Source organism: Coregonus lavaretus (assembly GCF_964263955.1).
Source record: "Coregonus lavaretus genome assembly, chromosome: 27".
In the NCBI taxonomy this organism is placed as follows: Eukaryota; Metazoa; Chordata; class Actinopteri; order Salmoniformes; family Salmonidae; genus Coregonus; species Coregonus lavaretus.
In genome coordinates, this window is record NC_140014.1 from 31550447 (window position 1) to 31571660 (window position 21214).

Here is a 21214-nt window from a genome sequence, read left to right on the forward strand (position 1 = left end):
ATGAAGCAGAGGAAAATTATAAAATAGTGCTAAGATTTTCAACTTGTCACTTTGCTAAGTGCTTTTAGAGCCTGTGACAAAATCTCAACACCAGTCGGTCAGTGAACCATTAAACCAGTGACTTAAACCCAAAGGTTAGCGGTTGAAGGTGAGGTTTAAAGTCAGAGATTAAAGGTGAAAGTGTCACTTACCGTTGCCCTTCCAGACCTCAGCCAGGTGACAGCCACTCTCTCTGGCCTCCTTACAGAACTCCACCACGTCTTTACAGGTCGTCTCTAGGGTGATGGGCACCTCTGTCAGCATTTGCTGGCTGTCGCTCAGGTACACCGTCAAGATCATCTACAGAAGGGAGACATAGAGATATAGCTTGTCAAACATACTATACATCTCTGACAAGGTATAGCCTGGTCACATTCTGTATATGCCCTAGCAAACTCTTCTATCGTAGTCATGCATGAGGAGTTGGTTACAGCACATACAGTGGGGAGAACAAGTATTTGATACACTGCCGATTTTGCAAGTTTTCCTACTTACAAAGCATGTAGAGGTCTGTAATTTTTATCATAGGTACATTTCAACTGTGAGAGACGGAATCTAATCTAATCTATCAAAAATCCAGAAAATCACATTGTATGATTTTTAAGTAATTAATTTGCATTTTATTGCATGACATAAGTATTTGATACATCAGAAAAGCAGAACTTAATATTTGGTACAGAAACCTTTGTTTGCAATTACAGAGATCATACGTTTCCTGTAGGTCTTGACCAGGTTTGCACACACTGCAGCAGGGATTTTGGCCCACTCCTCCATATAGACCTTCTCCAGATCCTTCAGGTTTCGGGGCTGTCGCTGGGCAATACGGACTTTCAGCTCCCTCCAAAGATTTTCTATTGGGTTCAGGTCTGGAGACTGGCTAGGTCACTCCAGGACCTTGAGATGCTTCTTATGGAGCCACTCCTTAGTTGCCCTGGCTGTGTGTTTTGGGTCGTTGTCATGGTGGAAGACCCTGCCACGACCCATCTTCAATGCTCTTACTGAGGGAAGGTGGTTGTTGGCCAAGATCTCGTGATACATGGCCCCATCCATCCTCCCCTCAATACGGTGCAGTCGTCTTGTCCCCTTTGCAGAAAAGCATCCCCAAAGAATGATGTTTCCACCTCCATGCTTCACGGTTGGGATGGTGTTCTTGGGGTTGTACTCATCCTTCTTCTTCCTCCAAACACGGCGAGTGGAGTTTAGACCAAAAAGCTCTATTTTTGTCTCATCTGACCACATGACCTTCTCCCATTCCTCCTCTGGATCATCCAGATGGTCATTGGCAAACTTCAGACGGGCCTGGACATGCGCTGGCTTGAGCAGGGGGACCTTGCGTGCGCTGCAGGATTTTAATCCATGACGGCGTAGTGTGTTACTAATGGTTTTCTTTGAGGCTGTGGTCCCAGCTCTCTTCAGGTCATTGACCAGGTCCTGCCGTGTAGTTCTGGGCTGATCCCTCACCTTCCTCATGATCATTGATGCCCCACGAGGTGAGATCTTGCATGGAGCCCCAGACCGAGGGTGATTGACCGTCATCTTGAACTTCTTCCATTTTCTAATAATTGCGCTAACAGTTGTTGCCTTCTCACCAAGCTTCTTGCCTATTGTCCTGTAGCCCATCCCAGCCTTGTGCAGGACTACAATTTTATCCCTGATGTCCTTACACAGCTCTCTGGTCTTGGCCATTTTGGAGAGGTTGGAGTCTGTTTGATTGAGTGTGTGGACAGGTGTCTTTTATACAGGTAACGAGTTCAAACAGGTGCAGTTAATACAGGTAATGAGTGGAGAACAGGAGGGCTTCTTAAAGAAAAACTAACAGGTCTGTGAGAGCCGGAATTCTTACTGGTTGGTAGGTGATCAAATACTTATGTCATGCAATAAAATGCTAATTAATTACTTATAAATCATACAATGTGATTTTCTGGATTTTTGTTTTAGATTCCGTCTCTCACAGTTGAAGTGTACCTATGTAAAAAATTACAGACCTCTACATGCTTTGTAAGTAGGAAAACCTGCAAAATCGGCAGTGTATCAAATACTTGTTCTCCCCACTGTACATGCCTGGGATCAAGCTACTGACTGGGATCAGACTACTGGTAATATCGGATTAGCAACTATACAACATCCATATGCCAGAAATGTTAATGCAACCCAGAGAGGAAAGCTCTTGTATTAGAGGAAATGTCCCCTTAGCTCTGGCTGCCCTCTAGCCTAAATACATTTCCATCAGATGCTTTGCCCCAAAGTCAGAGGCAGTCAAGAGGGAGAGACTATTGACGACATAGCTGAGCGATAAACATTAGAGGAGAGATATTACAAGCGCAAAGATATTACAGGCAGACTGCCAAGACAACACTCTTAGAGTAAGACAGTGATTTGGTGTGTGTATTGTTTAGCTGGATGTTTATGTGTCCGTGGTCAGTGAGTGTCCTGTTCCTCCTATTCATTGGTTGCTCCTCCGTCACTCGGTCGCGTCGGTGCCATTGTTATCAACGCTCTAAAGACACCGCAGCCATATTGATGCTCAAAGGTAGAACGGGGACTAATGACTTTGAACCAGGGCTAATGACTGTGTCATCTAAATTACATAGTTGGGGCTTGGGAGACGATGACATTGCTAAAGTTGGCACATATTTAGTAAGGAACAACTTTGCCATTATCATCATGTTGTCAAATTTACTTTAGACAAATGGCAATGTTGTCATTAGCTAGCAAAATTAGTCAAAAATTGCTAGCTAAAATCTGGAGGTCTCCCCTCAATCTTAGCTAGCTAGCTAATGTTATACTGCATCTAAAGTCAATCTGGCGACATCAAAATTGTGACAAAAGATTTTCCAACTAATTATTTGCCATATTTTTTCAAGCCACAGTAATAAACTTTAAACCAAATCTTCATCAGCACCCAATGAGGATATATTGAGTAGAATGCTCAGTTTGGGCATCACTCATAAAACGAATGTTCAAAACAATATTGTGACGTAACGTGCAACCCATGAATAGGTGCCTTGTCACAGTGTGTGTGTGTGTGAGTGTTTTTGGTAATAGAATTTCAAGGCACAAGGCAATGTTTCTTAAATTTACAGAAGGCAGAAACATTTTTCCTAAACTAAATATAAGAGTTGATATCAGTTGGCAGGGGTCTTTACTTCAACATTATTGTGTTTTTATGTATTTCTAATACCTTTTAAGACTTTTTCTGGTAGATGTTTTGTAAGAATCCCTTTCCATCTGTTTGACAAGAAATCAAAGCCTTTGTTTATTCCAAATTTTTGGGATGGAAAATGGTTGAAAAATGTATATATGCTTTAATTTCTATAAGAAATATAAAGAGACTCTTAGCTTCATTTGACACCACATTTGACATGCTCCTATGAATTTCACGTTGGTGCTCATGGGGCTTTTTACATAAACATTTATAAATAGGACTGTTAAACTAGGCGGTGACATCATCATTTCCAGATTGACAATCTGTTGTAAACGGAAATGTGGGTTAATCTGCAAATTTGGGTTTAATCTGCAAATTTGGGTTGCAGAATCAAAAAATGTGTCTCTCTTAATGTCACCACCCCTTCCTCCCTGTCCAGCAGAATCTTCCACTAGGATAGTAATAGACAGAGGTATTTATGCCCAACAGCTGCCTGACACTGGTCCCTTGGCCTGTATAAGCCCCTGAGCCCTCTGCGGAAGGCTCAACCCAGCCCCATAAACATGTCTAAACCACAGACACACCGACCAAGACAAGCCCTGAAACGGAGCCGCACGCCCCGTCCAAGATGTAAGGTAATCTCTCACTGCCACATGCAAGGACGTAGAGGAGGAATTCTGTAAGGCTCAGATCACAACCCAGAGCGAGCTATAATAATCTGATTATGGTGGTTGTAAACATGTGTGTGTGTCCACAGGGTGACAAATGAAAACATACACCAGGAGAGAGCGAGCTAAAACAAATCCAGGAAGGGAAGGTTCTTGTCCCCTCACTGTGAGGGAAAAGGATCATGTATTTTCATTCACCCTAGGGGTTGGCCTGTAGCCGACTATATAGGGGCTGCTTAGAATCAAACAAAAACAAACCAACAAGATTCATAAAACCCAAACCAGTCCTGAATTCATCATCACTGTTAAAGATTTTGTTGCCAAAAAGCAACAATTTGTGAGCATGCATCTTCTGATCTCCTCTGTCCTACGTCCCTTAATCTGCTCAGAGCTGCTGTTACCGCTCAATGAAAGGTCAGAAACCAGAGAGTGGCTAAACCTACCTCTCCCTAACAGTATTAAACACTCAGTCACACTGAACAGCCTACTACATGAAAACACGTAATGTAGTTCTGTAACATGTTAACATTCATAACAAAATCCCACACAGTCAGGTAACTTTTCAAATCTACAAAAAGACACCACACCTGCCTACAGTACAACATGAGACAATATGCATTCATATGCACCAGAAACATTGTCCTCAACCACATACATACTGTGCCTTCCCTGTCTCCTCACCCGAACTACACTCATTCACCAACAAAAAATCAACAGCCCACCAAACTCTTAAACTTGCGCAAACACATAACTCCTTAAAAACATACAATCACACTCTCCAGCTTCCCAAAATGATTCCTAGACAGCTCTGGATGCCTTTTGCTATTTTAAGCAGCAGCACATAAGGGCAGTCAGAGTCAAAGCTGGAAAGGACAGGACAGGACAGTGGCAGGACAGCGGCAGCGGCAGCGCCCACCTCCCAGTCAGGCTCCAGTCAGTCCCGTGCTACAGCTATAGCCCTGTCTGTCCGTCCGTCCGTCTGTTCACCTTAGCCGCCCTCCGTGGCACCTGTGCCTTCCTGTTCTCTTTCTTCTGTGGCTGCGGCCCGGGACGGACCCTCTGGTGGAGCCAGGCCTTGTCCTTGGTCGCACTGACCAGGCTGTGCAGCACCATGCTGAAGAACCTCTTCATAGAGCTGGAGGGAGAGGATTTTCACAGACAGACAGGAGGGCAGGCAGGGCTGAGAGACTCACTCACTGCTTGTCTGTTTGTGTGCGCGTGTCTCCAAGTGTGTGTGTGACACCAGGCGGTAGAAGGGTAAGGGTGGGGTGTCAGTGAGTGAACGTGAGGAAGGTAGCCAGGGTGGGGGTGTGTGTGCTGGTAAATGCAGCCAGAGCCAGGCCCAGGGTCAGGCCAGGGGTAACATCATGAGGCCACCCCTCTTCAGAATTAGATTCCCAAGGAACAGGGACAGCTGTGAGGCAGAGAGAGATAAGAGGCGCCTGGTGACACTAAGCAGACCAGAATGTCACTGTGACAGGGCACCTATAGGAGGAACAGGACACAAACTGACCACGGGCACATAAACATCCAGCTAAACAACACACAGACACACACACTTACTGTTCAAACTACAGGTGTAGGATCTTAATTTGATCACCCTGTTGTTGCAGGACATTTCCAGGAAATACAAACTTGTAGTGTATTCAAGATTTTAAAAGGCCTCTAAAGTTTGTAATTTTTACTTTAAAATGTCAGACTGGATTGGTCCTAAATAAAAATGTATCAACCCCAACAAAAATGTATATGAATTGTAATCCATAAAATAAATCACATTTCCTGTTGCTGCAGGATTATTTACTGCTGTGAGAAACAGATTAAGTTAAGATCCCACATCTGTACCATTCAAAACAGAAACAACCTAGCAACACACACAACTAAAGCCTGCTGATAGGAGAAATAACATTCAGAGAGGCTGATAGGAAATTATTCCATTGTAGAAAACAAATGATGCCATCCCATCTCATGTGGTCTTCCTATTTTCCCATTCACTTGATTTTCTGAGGAGTGGCGAGATGGATCTGTGCTGACTGATTCCAATGAAGCCCAAATCTAACGGTTGTGCCAGCAACACCCCGAGCCTTGTCAATAATACATCTGAGGACACAAAGCAGGCGCTGTCGCAGTGGGCCTGGAGCTGGGCTAACTGGTGAGCCACTGCCTGGAAAGAGAGCCCTGTGACATATAGTTTACCTTGTTACTCAGACCTCATCTACCAGGCAGACAGAGAGAGAGAGAGACAGTCCTCTCTCTCTCTCTGTGTGTGTGTGTGTGTGTGTACAACCCCCCTATATCCACTTCTGACTCAGAAGCAGTCCTATGGGGCAAGATGTTTATAAACAAATTGTATTTTAAGCTCCCTTTAAAAGGAATACCCCTGAGGCATCGAACGAACCACATTAACATTTACATTTACATTTTAGTCATTTAGCAGACGCTCTTATCCAGAGCGACTTACAGTTAGTGAATACATTTTTTTTATTTTTTATACTGGCCCCCCGTGGGAATCGAACCCACAACCCTGGCGTTGCAAACGCCATGCTCTATCAACTGAGCAACAGGAATACAAATCTTTAAAGAGATTTTCAGATACAGTATCTCTTAATCAGTGAATGGATTTGCAACGTGTCTGTTGGGTGGAAGACATAATGTGCCTCCCAAGTGGTACCATATTCCCTATATAGTGCACTACTTTTAACCAGGGCCCATACTTCCAGGACAGACAACAGAGATAAGAAACCAGAATGCAGGTTTCAGAGCCAGACACACTGTTGACCGACCCGGACCAACCGACACCTGATTTAGTGTCCTGGCTGGCTGGCTCCCCTGTGCAGCACAGAACAGTCAATAAAGTGTCCATAGCAACCACTGTGTCCGGGGAAACGCGCTTGCCTGGCACCCCTAAAAGAGCTACAGTCCTGTTCTTCCAGAGATTGTGGAAGTTAAACACAGGACATGGCTGTAAACACTGCTCTCCATCCTTAAGTCTATTCAATGGAGCTGACAGCCTCCCATTCACACTGCTGACATACATGCCCAGTGGGTTAGTACATAGACAGGGGACTGGGGTGAGTGTTTACCATAAAGGCAAGAGGTTGAATGGGAGGTTTCGTTTTCCCTGTATGTTTTGGTTCAGATTTATAGCTTTCTCTGAGATGTGATGGGACCCTGTCAGTTCAGGAAGTAAACTGAAATTCCAATTCAAAATCCAATTTTCCTCTGTTGGAATGGGAATTTCACTTTACTTCCCTGAACTGACTGAATTGAAACGTAATTGACCCTAACACAGAGAGACACATCAATACAAATGGCACATGGCATGGCGGGATTCAAAACAACAACAGCAGCTTGACTACACAGTGATGTCAGGCTTCACTTACACTAATGAGAGCTGAGGAGGATGATACATTTTTTAGACTGTCCCCTGATATGACCAAGGAGGAGGAGGAGGAGGAGGAGGAGGACTCTCACTATAACAACAACAGTAAGTCAGTAAATTAAACAGGCTAAGTCTTTGTAAGCCTAAAACTAGCTACTGGTCAAGTCATGAGATGGGAGAGTACAAAATGGCTCACAATCAATATCAGTCAGTTAACTCCACTTGGTCCGAGCCAAGTGAATAGAGGGCTCTGAATTTGATCTTTGGCTCGTAAAACCTGGCGTACTAGACTATATGCTAATTAATGTGATGTTCCATTCATTAGCATTCCACACTGCCCTTTCCCACCTGGACAAGAGGAACACCTATGTGAGAATGCTATTCATTGACTACAGCTCAGCGTTCAACACCATAGTGCCCTCAAAGCTCATCACTAAGCTAAGGAGCCTGGGACTAAACACCTCCCTCTGCAACTGGATCCTGGACTTCCTGACGGGCCACCCCCAGGTGGTAAGGGTAGGTAACAACACATCTGCCACGCTGATCCTCAACACTGGGGCCCCTCAGGGGTGCGTGCTCAGTCCCCTCCTGTACTCCCTGTTCACCTATGACTACATGGCCAGGCACGACTCCAACAGCATCATTAAGTTTGCCGACGACACAACAGTGGTAGGCCTGATCACCAACAGCGATGAGACAGCCTATATGGAGGAGGTCAGAGACCTGGCCATGTGGTGCCAGGATAACAACCTCTCCCTCAACGTGATCAAGATAAAGGAGATGATTGTGGACTACAGGAAGAAGAAAAAAAGAGGACTGAGCACGCCCCCATTCTCATCAACAGGGCTGTAGTGGAACAGGTTGAGAGCTTCAAGTTCCTTGGTGTCCACATCACCAACAAACTATCATGGTCCAAACACACCAAGACAGTCATGAAGAGGGCACGACAAAGCCTATTCCCCCTCAGGAGACTGAAAAGATTTGGCATGGGTCCTCAGATCCTCAAAAAGTTATACAGCTGCACCATCGAGATCATCCTGACTGGTTGCATCACCGCCTGGTATGGCAACTGCTCGGCCTCCGACCGCAAGGCACTACAGAGGGTAGTGCGTACGGCCCAATACATCACTGGGGCCAAGCTTCCTGACATTTTTTTTACTTTTTTTTATTTCACCTTTATTTAACCAGGTAAGCCAGTTGAGAACAAGGACCTCTATACCAGGCGGTGCCAGAGGAAGGCCCTAAAAATTGTCAAAGACTCCATCCACCCTAGTCATAGACTGTTCTCTCTGCTACCGCACGGCAAGCGGTACCGGAGCACCAAGTCTATGTCCAAAAGGCTTCTTAACAGCTTCTACCCCCAAGCCATAAGACTCCTGAACAGCTAATCATGGCTACCCTGGCTATTTGCATTGCCCCCCCCCCCCCCCCTTTTTTTTACGCTGCTGCTACTCTGTTTATTATCTATGCATAGTCACTTTAACTCTACTCACATGTACATATTACCTCAATTACCTCAACTAATCGGTGCCCCCACACATCTGTACCGGTACCCCATGTATATAGCCTCCCTACTGTTAGTTTATTTTACTGCTGCTCTTTAATTATTTGCTATTTTCTATTTTCTACTTAACACTTTTTTTTTTTTTTTCTTAAAAACGGCATTGTTGGTTAAGGGCTTGTAAGTAAGCATTTCACTGTAAGGTCTAAACCTGTTGTATTCGGCGCATGTGGCAAATAAAATTTTATTTTATTTGAATAAAGCAGTTATGAATTTCTTAACTTTCAACCCACTGCACTGCCTCGCTAATTATAGAAGTCAAAAATAGGACAATGAGCAAAAGCCAGTTAACAGGCATGAGGAGATCCATGTTGGAGCCGGGTGTGTGTGTACTTTCCTACACTGACATCAGCTACTGGTGGACTGACACTGACAGGGAGGTTACAGGTCATCGTGAATGTGCGTCACTTGGTGGGTGACCACCAGTATCGCCGGGCACTGTTGTGTGGGGATCTTCCATAGGCTACCCTAAATATCTGCTTCATATTCATCTCTCTCTCTCGTTGATGCGAGTACTGTAGCTCACCCACCACTCAATTTTGCACTCAAAATCCATATCTAAATTCTATTAATCTTAACATCGTTTTTGTTGTTGTTGTTTTTTTATACAGGAGCTCATTTGCTCGAAGCTATCCACAGGCATCTATTCATTCTATCCACAATATCTATTTCCAAGACTTCTAAAACTATCCGATTTTTTTAAATTTACTTACCGGCATCATGACTGCAGTCAGTCAAGTAATATGTTTATCCCAGCCAATCTCTTGGAGAAACACTCTCTCTCTGGTCCAAATAACTGGTCGGTATGGTAGAGTGCGTCCCTCTGCAGAATCTGATTTAATGGTCCTAAAGTAACGATACTTGGTCCCACAGCGATGCAGACATAACTAGACGCTGAGGGCGAAGTAGGTCACGGCACCCAATAGTCACAGAACATCACACAGCGTAGTTGGGAGGCATGTTGTTTCAGTGAATTTGCTGCTGAGCTTTACGCTGTAATGACAGCGACTGAAAGTTCACACCACAAATAATTCGCCGATTGCCTTTAGAGGGTTCGACCGCCCGCGCGCTCGAATAAATAGGATAATCCAAGGACAGGACAAGTCCGCTAAAATGCTGTTTTAGCAAAGATGCCTGCTCTTATATGGTTATCCGTGAGATAGTACAGAAAATGTTTTACCCAAACGCTCTGAAGTATGCTTCATATCAAGAAAACAACGTGACGTCAAATCCATTCCAACCGCAACAATGTTACTTTGACTTTCAAGCCTATGACGGTCGGCGCAAAATCTATGTAGTTATTATCAGCCCCTGGTCTCGTCCTCGTTTATTTGACAAGCTAAATCAAAATAGAACAGCGAACTGTTTTTAATTCACAAGATAATGCAACTCACTTTCCAACGGCAGCTACAAACGTCATGACAGGCATGTTTCACATAGAGGAAACACTCCGACTGTAGTTCTACTGTTCTATTTTCTGATAATTATATTCTTACCTAGAACTATATTCAAAATAATACTGATCAATCTAATAAAATAGGCTACCAGAGCATTCTTCCTACTGTCCAGTTGTTTTAACACATCTAAGCCAAGTTTGTTCTCATGAGAGCTGTTTCAAAAGGATGATGCAGTTTTAAATGGAACGTCAGTGTCATCTTGTGCCCATACTGTGAAATTAGTTGCTGGAGTTGTATCTAAACACGGTTAGTTGCAAGGGAGGGGAAACAATTGATTGGATCGTTCAGGTCTGACAAAAAAAGAAACATTGATTCATCAAATGAATTGTATTAACTTCATTTATTTATTGAGGTTTTCTAATGTGTGTAGGCCTACATATTGTAGTGGTGGTGCTCATAATCCAAAACATGATCACGTAACACTCTTATTTACTGCACAAAAACTTACTTAAATAAAATTAAGGTATTTACTCTGAAATTACATGGTAAATTGTAATACCACGGTAATAGTCATTAAAATAAAGTAATCCCGACTTGGTACCAGGCAGCTACCCAAATATGTTGAGATAAGTTATAATTCATTTCTACCACACAATTTCGTTGAAAATACCAGGTAAATACAGTATTTATGCATATTTGTGCTCATCCTTGATGATAATTTTTGGGAAAAAAACTAACAAAGGCTGTTAAACAGACAAATAGATTGTAGCCTTTGCACAACTCATACATGCTCATACCACTAACAAGGAACAATTTTAAACATCTTGCTTTAATGAATCACTACAGTAGTTGAGGAAAACAGCAGCGCTAACAACTCTGAGATGAATCTCTAGCTGGTCTTTTCACATTGTTTACTTTGATCAAATTAAATGTTACTATTTAAACTGGTAAGCAATAACTATTTTTTTCCTTTCTTGAGTATATTTTTTCATTATTTGAGTATAATCAAAAACTTTTCTTATAGTAGTCAGTTTCTTTGTTGAGTAAATCTTGACAATACCGCTCATCTTCTTACTGAATGCAGCAATTTTGTCCATTAGCATCTTTGAAGCGGAGACGCATCTTGGGCTTGTAGTTTTCGAGGTACATTAGTTGTTTCGAGTTGAAGGCTCCACGTCTCTTTCTGAGAGAAGAAACATGGACAAAATGACAGCATTTTGATGGCAACCATTTTGATGATTTCTGATAGTTTTGATGACTTGGCATTTTGATGGCATTTTAAATTGAAAGACGTATTCAGGAATCACCTCATCATAACTTACAGTACCAGTCAAAGGTTTGGACACACCTACTCATTCAAGGGTTTTTCTTTATTTTTACTATTTTCTACATTGTAGAATAATAGTGAAGACATCAAACTATGAAATAACATATGGAATCATGTAATAACCAAAAAAGTGTTAAACAAATCAAAATATATTTTGACCGGTGGAAATCTGTCCTTTTGTCTGATGAGTCCAAATTTGAGATTTTTGGTTCCAACCGCGGTGTCTTTGTGAGACACAGAGTAGGTGAACGGATGATCTCCGCATGTGTGGTTCTCACCGTGAAGCATGGAGGAGGACGTGTGATGGTGTGGGAGTGCTTTGCTGGTGACACTGTCAGTGATTTATTTAGAATTCAAGGCACACTTAACCAGCATGGCTACCACAGCATTCTGCAGCGATACGCCATCCCATCTGGTTTGCGCTTAGTGGGACTATCATTTGTTTTTCAACAGGACAATGACCCAACACATCTCCAGGCTGTGTAAGGGCTATTTGACCAAGAAGGAGAGTGATGGAGTGCTGCATCAGATGACCTGGCCTCCACAATCACCCGACCTCAACCCAATTGAGATGGTTTGGGATGAGTTGGACCGCAGAGTGTAGGAAAAGCAGCCAACAAGTGCTCAGCATATGTGGGAACTCCTTCAAGACTGTTGGAAAAGCATTCCAGGTGAAGCTGGTTGAGAGAGTGCCAAGAGTGTGCAAAGCTGTCATCGAGGCAAAGGGTGGCTACTATGAAGAATCTAAACTCTAAAATATATTTTGATTTGTTTAACTCTTTTTTGGTTACTACATGATTCCATATATGTTATTTCATAGTTTTGATGTCATCACTATTATTCTACAATGTAGAAAATAGTAAAAATAAAGAAAAACCCTTGAATGAGTAGGTGTGTCCCAACTTTTGACTGGTACTGTATATCATCTTCCTTTTTTAAATCACAGTAGCAAGAAGATTTGATCATTCATGCAAATTATTATTCATTTGTTAGTATTCATGAAAATGGTTGAAATATCCAAATATGATCAATGGAGAGAACTTGCAGGCAGCAGGTAGTTTACCGGTTAAAAGCGTTGCGCCAGTAACCGAAAGGTTGCTGGTACAAAGCCCCGAGCCAACTAGGTGAAAAACCTGTCGATGTGCCCTTGAGCCAGGCACTTAACCCTAATTGCTCCAGGGTCGCCGTCAATAATGTCTGATCCCTGGCCGTGACCCCACTCTCCGAGGGTGTCTCAGGGAGAATGGGATATACATAAAAACTAATTTCCAATTCACACATGCGTATAATACACACTTGAACATGTGTGAAATAGAACAAATTATAAGCACCCACCAAATTATTATTTAGTATTATTATATAACTTACTGTCTTATAAAGTGAACAGCATCTTCATACTCCATCCCACACTCAATCAACGCCAACGCTACCAGGACTGGGGCTCTGGGGAGAAATGATATCAATCATATCAAGTGAACTGTAGAGATGGAAAAGTTGGTGTAATATAAAATATCCCTCCTTCACTAAATAACCACATTCACTACACACTGCTTTGAGTTGGTGGCTAGCAGACATTCGAAGGAAGGAGAAGATACAGTATGTAGACAACTTACCGACCCAACCCTGCCACACAATGCACTGCAATGCAACAACCGGGTTCATCTCTGAATTTACACTTCAGGAGGTTGAGCCAGTCATCAACGACTTGTTCAGGGGGTGAAGAACCATCGTCAAAGGGCCAATCCTGTTTAGAGAGAACATATGCTTGGTATTAGGCTCTGTAAAAGGATTAATTGATTAGGTAGGGTAATTGATAGGCCCAATGCTTTCATGCTACCTCCATCATTAGGAAAAGGACAGGCCTAGATGTCATGCAGATACAACTACAATTGGACCAGGAATGCCTGAATCAACTCCAACCAAATTTGAAGGTCTCTAACAGGTTAAGATAGTGGCAGAACAGAACGGTTGTCTCACCACAACAGTGATGCCTTCCTGCTCCACAGGGGTTTTGTCGTAAGTGGCATCACACACTCTGACCAGTGTCTGCACCCCAAAAGCCTTCAGATCCTATAATAGATAAGTGATTTTAGTTCAGTAAGTAATCATTCAACACACTTTCTGTTTTTCAGTTAATTCCAAATCTGGTTTAACATATAAGAACTATATAAACCAAATAACACAATGCTTTATTTAAATGCAAAGCATAGGGGACATGTATTTGTAGGAGTCAATGATACTGTACCTCTATGAACTTCACCAGCTGGGTGTTGGTGGGATTGTGGGTGATCAGAAACTTCATACAGTCATGGGAGATCTCAACAGGGGCGGGGCGATTCATCTTGACAGACAGATGGAGAAGGCAGTCTTCCAGTAGAGGGTGTACAGTACAGTAGTAGAGAAAAGTACTCCAAAATGGGAGCTAGATTGGGTATAACGGTAGTTATTGAAAGATATAGGCTATGGAGAATGGGGAAAAAGTAAATAAAAAGTGGAATATGAAAAGGAAACTAAAGAAAAGGGGTATCCCTTTAGATTTTAAATCCCAACTAGCCCATTCAGGAATTATTTAGTGGTTGTTTAGTGGCCGGATTAGCTCAATCCAAGCCATATACTTGGAGAAATATCAGCCTCTCTCTCTCCAGGAGTACTGGTCGACTTCTGGTGGGGTATTTCTTCATATGTTTGGCTGCAGGCTGCTCACAGGTGCTGATGCTGTGCCTGGCAGAAGTCTCCACAGTGCCGCACCCTCACAAACGCCATAAATGTGCTGCCTGAAAACATATAGTTCACAGGAAGATAACAGTCACTGGGAGGAATGGTTTTATCAGCAACACAGCCCAATTAACATGTAATAGACTAGCTGCAGTTAGAACAAAGTAGGATAGGATACAGCACTGGACCATTTCATGTATGTCACGTTGTATTACCTGTCTCATGTAATTTTGATTTGCGATAATGAAATAAGCCTAACGTTGAATAACACTGAGAAAATCAATGAGTGAAACAAACCAACCGTTGTGTGCTGAGTAACGTTGCGTTCATCCAGCGTGCACAAGGCGGTGTGACAACTCTGCACACCATTGATTCTTCTCTCTACAGTGGCACAGCCTAGGGGTCCTGCTGCTCAAAATGAGCTCCTGACCTGTAAAAGAAAGCATTAGGCTAAATCATAGCTTATACATTAAAGCCACGTTTAGGAACAATGCTGTGTAGCCTAAACGTACTGCAGTAACAATTGAATATAAATATTTTACATTCCATTAATGTTTCATTCAGCTCATAGAAGAGGAACAATACAATTTATTTACAAACATTACAGCTCTCTCTCTCTCTCTCTCTTTGTCCCTCTATCACTGTCTGTCTCTCTCTGGCAAGAATAATTCAATACAGTAAATGTAATGATTACATGATGCAATAATATCCATATACGTAGCTATTGCAAAAGCACTTGCATTTAGCCACCATGGGTAGCTAGTTATTAGTTTACTAGAGGTTAATCTAATAAATTAGCCATTAGCCATAGCCAGCGACAGTATTTGGGAGTCAAGCTAGGTTAGCTAGCACGTTAGCAACGCAGCAGATCAAACTAGCTAGCTAACGTTGGCTAGCTACATAAATACATTCCGGCAAAACAATAACAAGAGGACATGAAGTATGTGTAGGTAACTAGTTAGTTACTTACAAAAAGCTGTTGATTGACGTCTTCAATGAAAATTCGATGAAAGACTGGTTGACAAAAGCAACATATCCGTTTGTTGACAGCAGTGCTAAAAAGCTTTAGCTTGCTAGCTGCTTGGTATTATACCACGTGACATACGTGACGTCAACGTGTGTGCTGGAAAAAAATACAGTGAGCATTTTCATTCAGGTTCTCAACACTAGAGGGAGTCACACAGTAATTTGGAGAAAGAATACAACATTGTTTTTTGGATTATTTCATGTTAATTCAATGATAGACCTTGATGGTGATAGAGGATATTGAATGTTTGCCCAATTCTGACGGCAAAGACACTATACAAAGAAACCCTGCCTTGACAAGAAATCTAGTAGATGCATGAATTGCCATAGAGGTTATTCAGTCATCATTCTGTGTTATGCAATTTTAGCAACGGGGACTGGAGGGAGGAGCTATAGGAGGAAGGCATTGTAATGGCTGGAATAGAATGAAGGAACGGAGTCAAACGTGGTTTCCATATGTTTGATGTGTTTGATAACGTTCCATTTATTTCATTCCAGCCATTACAATGAGCCCGTCCTCCTATAGCTTCTCCCACCAGCCTCCACTGAATCTTAGGCTACATAAAGTAACTACAGTTATAAGTATTAACATAGATACCACATGTGTGAAATGCTACTATTACACTTACTGCTTACAGTAGGCCTATGATGCTCTCATAACTCAAAGCCATACTCTCTCTCTCTCTCTCTCTCTCTCTCTCTCTCTCTCTCTCTCTCTCTCTCTCTCTCTCTCTCTCTCTCTCTCTCTCTCTCAATTCAATTTCAATTCAATTCAATTCAATTTAAGGGCTTTATTGGCATGGGAAACGTGTGTTAACATTGCCAAAGCAAGTGAAGTAGATAGTAAACAAAAGTGAAATAAACAATAAATATTAACAGTAAACATTACACTCAGAAGTTTCAAAAGAATAAAGACATTTCAAATGTCATATTATGTATATATACAGTGTTGTAACAGTGTGCAAATAGTTAAAGTACAAATGGGAAAATAAATAAACATAAATATGGGTTGTATTTACAATGGTGTTTGTTCTTCACTGGTTGCCCTTTTCTTGTGGCAACAGGTCACAAATATTGCAGCTGTGATGGCACACTGTGGTTTTTCACCCAGTAGATAAGGGAGTTTATCAAAATTGGGTTTGTTTTCGAATTCTTTGTGGATCGCTGTAATCTGAGGGAAATATGTGTCTCTAATATGGTCATACATTTGGCAGGAGGTTAGGAAGTGCAGCTCAGTTTCCACCTAATTTTGTGGGCAGTGTGCACATAGCCTGTCTTCTCTTGAGAGCCAGGTCTGCCTACGGCGGCCTTTCTCAATAGCAAGGCTATGCTCACTGAGTCTGTACATAGTCAAAGCTTTCCCTCTCTCTCTCTCTCTCTCTCTTGCACTCTCTCAAATCAAATCAAATCAAATTGTATTTGTTACATGCGCCGAATACAACAGGTGTAGACCTTACAGTGAAATGCTTACTTACAAGCCCTTAACCAACAATGCAGTTTTAAGAAAAATAAGTGTTAAGTAAAAAATAGATATGCATAATTTAAAAAAAAATAGTTATATAGATATATATATATATAGAGGTGAAAGCATTGGAAATGCTTTTGGCGGTTAATCTGCTTCTGTTTTGTGGGTGGCACTGTGTGCTGTTTTCGATGGATGGGTCCTGGCCTCTCGGGGCCTTAGGGATACGGAGGGACGTGGGTGGGATGCTGATCACTGGGATGACGGCTCAACTTGGGATGGGGAGGGGCTTTAGCGGGGGAATTAGTGGAGAACAATTGAAGGGTTACTCCGTAGCAATGCAAATATCACGGTACAGCTATATGGACACTCAATCATTACGCTATTTTTTATTGGTACATTTACAAACATATATAATGATAAATAGACTTGAAACTTGTATCTCATTATGGTGTATGGTGAAATAAGTATAGCCAGTTATAATTGTAATGGCTTAGCTGATAATAACAAAAGAAGAACAATATTTACATGGCTCAAAGAGAAGGAATATAATATCTATTGTCTACAGGAAACTCATTCAACAATTCGAGATGAAGTAGCGTGGAAAAAAGAATGGGGGGGGGGGGGGGGGGGGAATATACTTCTCCCATGGGCAAAGAAATTCAAAAGGGGTGATGATATTAATTAATAGTAATTTCGATCCGAATGTGCAAATTGTACAAATAGATACACAAGGTAGATGGATTATTTTAAATATGTTATTGGACCATAAACAGATATGGCTCATTAACCTTTACGGACCAAATAATGATGATCCACAATTCTTTGACAATATATATAATAAATTATCAAGCCTGCAAGCAACTCAAGACAATATTATTATGGTGGGGGATTATAATACTGTTTTAAATAGCTCAATGGACCGTAAAGGAAATCACACCACAAACAATCACCCACATGCTCTTAAGGAAATTGTGAATGTCATGGATACATTAGAACTAGTAGATATATGGAGGCTTAAATATACTGATCTAGTGAGATATACATGGCGGAGACTGAATCAAGCTAGTCGTCTTGACTTCTTTCTTATCTCATTCTCGTTGGCACCAAAAGTAAAAAAAAGTGTTGATAGGGGACAGAATGCGGTCGGACCATCATATAATAGGCATATACATTGCTCTTACTGAATTTCCACGTGGGCGAGGATATTGGAAATTTAATCAAAGCCTATTGGATGATAATTTATTTATAATTAGAACAAAGGAATTTATAACTGACTTTTTCCAACATAACATAGGTACAGCGAATCCCCTTATTGTATGGGACACCTTTAAATGTGCCTTTAGAGGCCATGCAATTCAGTACTCATCTCGAAAACAAAAGCAATTTAGGTCAAAAGAGTTTATACTAAGAAAGGAAATAGAAAGTCTAACAGAACAGATAGATGGCAATAAAAACTGTAACATAGAGGCTCAGAATACATTAGAGGAAAAACAAAAAGAAATGGAGAAACTTATTCAAGAAAGATCAAGTGTAATATATTATAAAAATAAAGCAAACTGGATGGAATATGGGGAAAAATTCACAAAATTCTTTTTTAATCTTCAACATAGGAATGCTACCAAAAAGAACTTAATGAAACTGGTTACAATTGACGGAGTCACCCATAATTCACCAAATGATATTTTGAAGGAAGAAACAAAGTACTTTAAGCATATGTTTTCTTTTCAGTCGCCTCCATCTCCTCTAACTGAAGCTAATTGTAGAGATTTTTTTTCTATTGATAATGTCAAATTAACAGCCACACAGAAAGACTCATGTGAAGGTGAAATTACAGAGGAGGAACTTCTGGATGCAATTAAAGACTTTAAGTCTGGGAAAACTCCAGGGTTGGATGGCATACCAGTCGAGGTATACCAAACCTTTTTTGATATACTAAGAGGACCGTTATTAGCATGTTTTAACCACTCCTATGTAAATGGTAGATTATCTGACACTCAAGAAGAAAGTCTGATCTCATTATTACTGAAACAGGATACAAGTGGAAAATATAAAGATCCAGTCCATTTACAAAATTGGAGGCCCCTTACACTTCAGTGTTGTGATGCAAAAATCCTAGCAAAATGTTATCACGATTTAAACTGAATATGAACCCAAATGCAGACAACTACACCGAGCCAGAGAAGATTTAACAGGTTTATTTCAAAGTTAAATTGTCCAGGTTTCCAATAATATGGGAAGAGCAAGTCCAGGTCTACAGGGAGGGTAACAGATCCAGGGTTCTGAGCAGGAGTGGTACCGTAACGTCCTAGTGTCCGTGGTGAGTCCAAATGTGAGGTCCAGTAGTGGAAAGCAGGATGGTGGTGGCAGGAGTGAAGCGGAGGCAGGAGTCAGGTTCCAATAATCTGTGGCACAGGAGAAATATAAATAGAACAGGCCAAAAACACAAAGAGCGAAAACAAGCAGGTTGAGTCAGCAGCGAGACTAACATGGTCGTCTTGACTATGATCTGACGATGAGTGGCAAGTTTGACCGGGTCTTTAAGGCTGAGGTGATTATGGTGAATGAGCTGCAGCTGGAACCCTGACTCCCGCACACCAGACTTCACTCCTGCAATTAAGAACAGACAGAGGGGAGGGGGAGAGCAGAGAGAGAGAGCTACCTAGCAGCAGTAGGCCTAACAGTACCCCCCCCTCTACGGACGCCACCCGGCGGCCGACAGGGTTTTTCAGGATGTAACCGATGAAAATCACGGACCAGAGCAGGATCCACAATGAAGCTCCTGGCAACCCAGGAACGTTCCTCAGGACCATAACCCTCCCAATCCACCAGGTACTGGAAACCACGACCCCGGCAGCGAACATCCAGAAGTCGCCGGACAGTGTAGACAGGACCCCCACCCACGACCCTGGGCAGAGGAGGGGGACGAGAGGGCGGGCACAGAGGGCTAACAGACACAGGCTTAATCTGGGACACATGAAAAGTGGAATGAACCCGTAGGGAGGCAGGAAGCTGTAGTTTAACCGCACAGGGGTTAACAATAGACAGTATTTTAAACGGTCCTATAAAACGCGGCGCCATCTTCTTAGATTCCACTTTTAATGGAAGATCACGTGACTTAAGCCATACCTCTTGACCAGGAGAGTAACCGGGAGCCTGGGACCGGTGACGGTTGGCTTGCCTCTGCATGTACGACGAAGCTCGGGACAGAGCTACCCTGGCCTTCCTCCAGACCTTGAAGCAGCGGCGCATGTGGGACTGCACCGAGGGTACCGCCAGTTCCCTCTCTTGAGAAGGGAACAGGGGAGGTTGATAACCAAGAGCACACAGAAAGGGAGACAAACCAGAGGAAGCGTTAGTCAAGGTGTTATGAGCATATTCCACCCAGGGGAGCATGGAGCTCCATGACCCAGGGTTAGACCCTGTGACACAGCGGAGAGCGGTCTCCATCTCCTGGTTCGCTCCCTCGGCTTGCCCGTTGGTCTGGGGGTGATATCCAGAGGACAGGCTGGATGTGATGCCCAAAGCTTTACAGAAAGCTTTCCATACCTGGGAGACAAACTGGGGACCCCTGTCAGAGACAATATCAGTGGGTAGACCATGAGAGCGGAACACATATTCAACCAAAATATCAGCAGTTTATCTGGCAGTGGGCAGTTTAGGTAGGGCCAAAAAATGAGCAAACTTAGAAAAACGATCAATTACAGTAAGAATGACAGTCTTTCCAGACGAGGGGGGAAGTCCAGTGACAAAATCCAATGCAATGTGGGACCAGGGACGGCTGGGTATTGGCAGAGGTCGTAGATGACCAGCGCTGGCCTGGGTGGAGTTCTTACTTCGTGCACATACCGTACAAGCAGCAATGAAGGCTCGAGTGCCCGCTTCCATCCTGGGCCACCAGAACTTCCGTCGCAAAAAGTCAAGGGTCCGAGTAACTCCAGGGTGACAGGTAAGGGGAGACGAGTGAGCCCACTGAAGTACCTGGGAGCGAACAGACTCAGGGACAAACAACCGGTTAGGAGGACCGCTCCCAGGGTCAGCTTGTAGATGTTGAGCCTGTCTAACAATCCCTTTGATGTCACATGTAATGGCAGCAATACTGCAGGTAGGAGGCAAGATGGTTTCAGGGTTACTACCAGTATCAACAGCAGAATGAACACGAGACAGGGCGTCAGGCTTGACGTTGCGTGACCCAGGACGGTAAGACAGGGAAAAATTGAATCTACCAAAAAATAGTGCCCACCTGGCTTGACGGGGATTGAGCTGCTTCGCTGACTGGATGTATGCAAGATTTTTATGATCCGTCCAAACGATGAAGGGTTGTTCCGCCCCCTCCAACCAATGCCGCCACTCCTCGAGAGCCAGCTTAACGGCGAGCAGTTCACGATTGCCAACATCATAATTCCTCTCTGCCTGAGAAAGTTTTCGTGAAAGAAAAGCACAGGGATGCAGTTTGTTATCTTCAGGTGAACGTTGACAACACCGCACCTACCCC

General features: G+C 42.7%; 2 protein-coding genes across 6 annotated transcripts in view; both read right to left on the reverse strand.

Annotated features, from left to right (window-relative positions):
• LOC311102777 (apoptosis-stimulating of p53 protein 1-like) overlaps window positions 1-10374 on the reverse strand; it is a 56814-nt gene extending 46440 nt beyond the window's left edge. For 4 of the 5 annotated variants that reach the window (XM_084144186.1, XM_084144184.1, XM_084144185.1 and 1 more), the window contains exons 1-2: window positions 4840-4998; window positions 192-339 (exon numbers count right to left, since the gene is read on the reverse strand). In XM_084144186.1, coding sequence (XP_084000312.1) covers window positions 192-339; window positions 4840-4983 — 292 coding nt within the window. In that variant the 5' untranslated portion in view covers window positions 4984-4998. Of the gene's footprint in view, window positions 1-191; window positions 340-4839; window positions 4999-9505 lie in introns of those variants that run through there. The other variant, XM_084144187.1, reaches the window with a different exon arrangement.
• A 196-nt stretch (window positions 10375-10570) lies between these two features.
• Window positions 10571-15329, reverse strand: LOC311102830 (protein tyrosine phosphatase type IVA 2-like). The gene is made up of 7 exons (XM_084144262.1): window positions 15202-15329; window positions 14533-14661; window positions 13762-14290; window positions 13494-13586; window positions 13130-13260; window positions 12885-12959; window positions 10571-11372 (listed from the first exon to the last, which is right to left on the reverse strand). Exons 3-7 carry the CDS (start codon window positions 13855-13857, stop codon window positions 11261-11263), a joined length of 507 nt encoding a protein of 168 aa, XP_084000388.1. The 5' UTR covers window positions 13858-14290; window positions 14533-14661; window positions 15202-15329; the 3' UTR covers window positions 10571-11260.
• Window positions 15330-21214: the final 5885 nt, after the last annotated feature.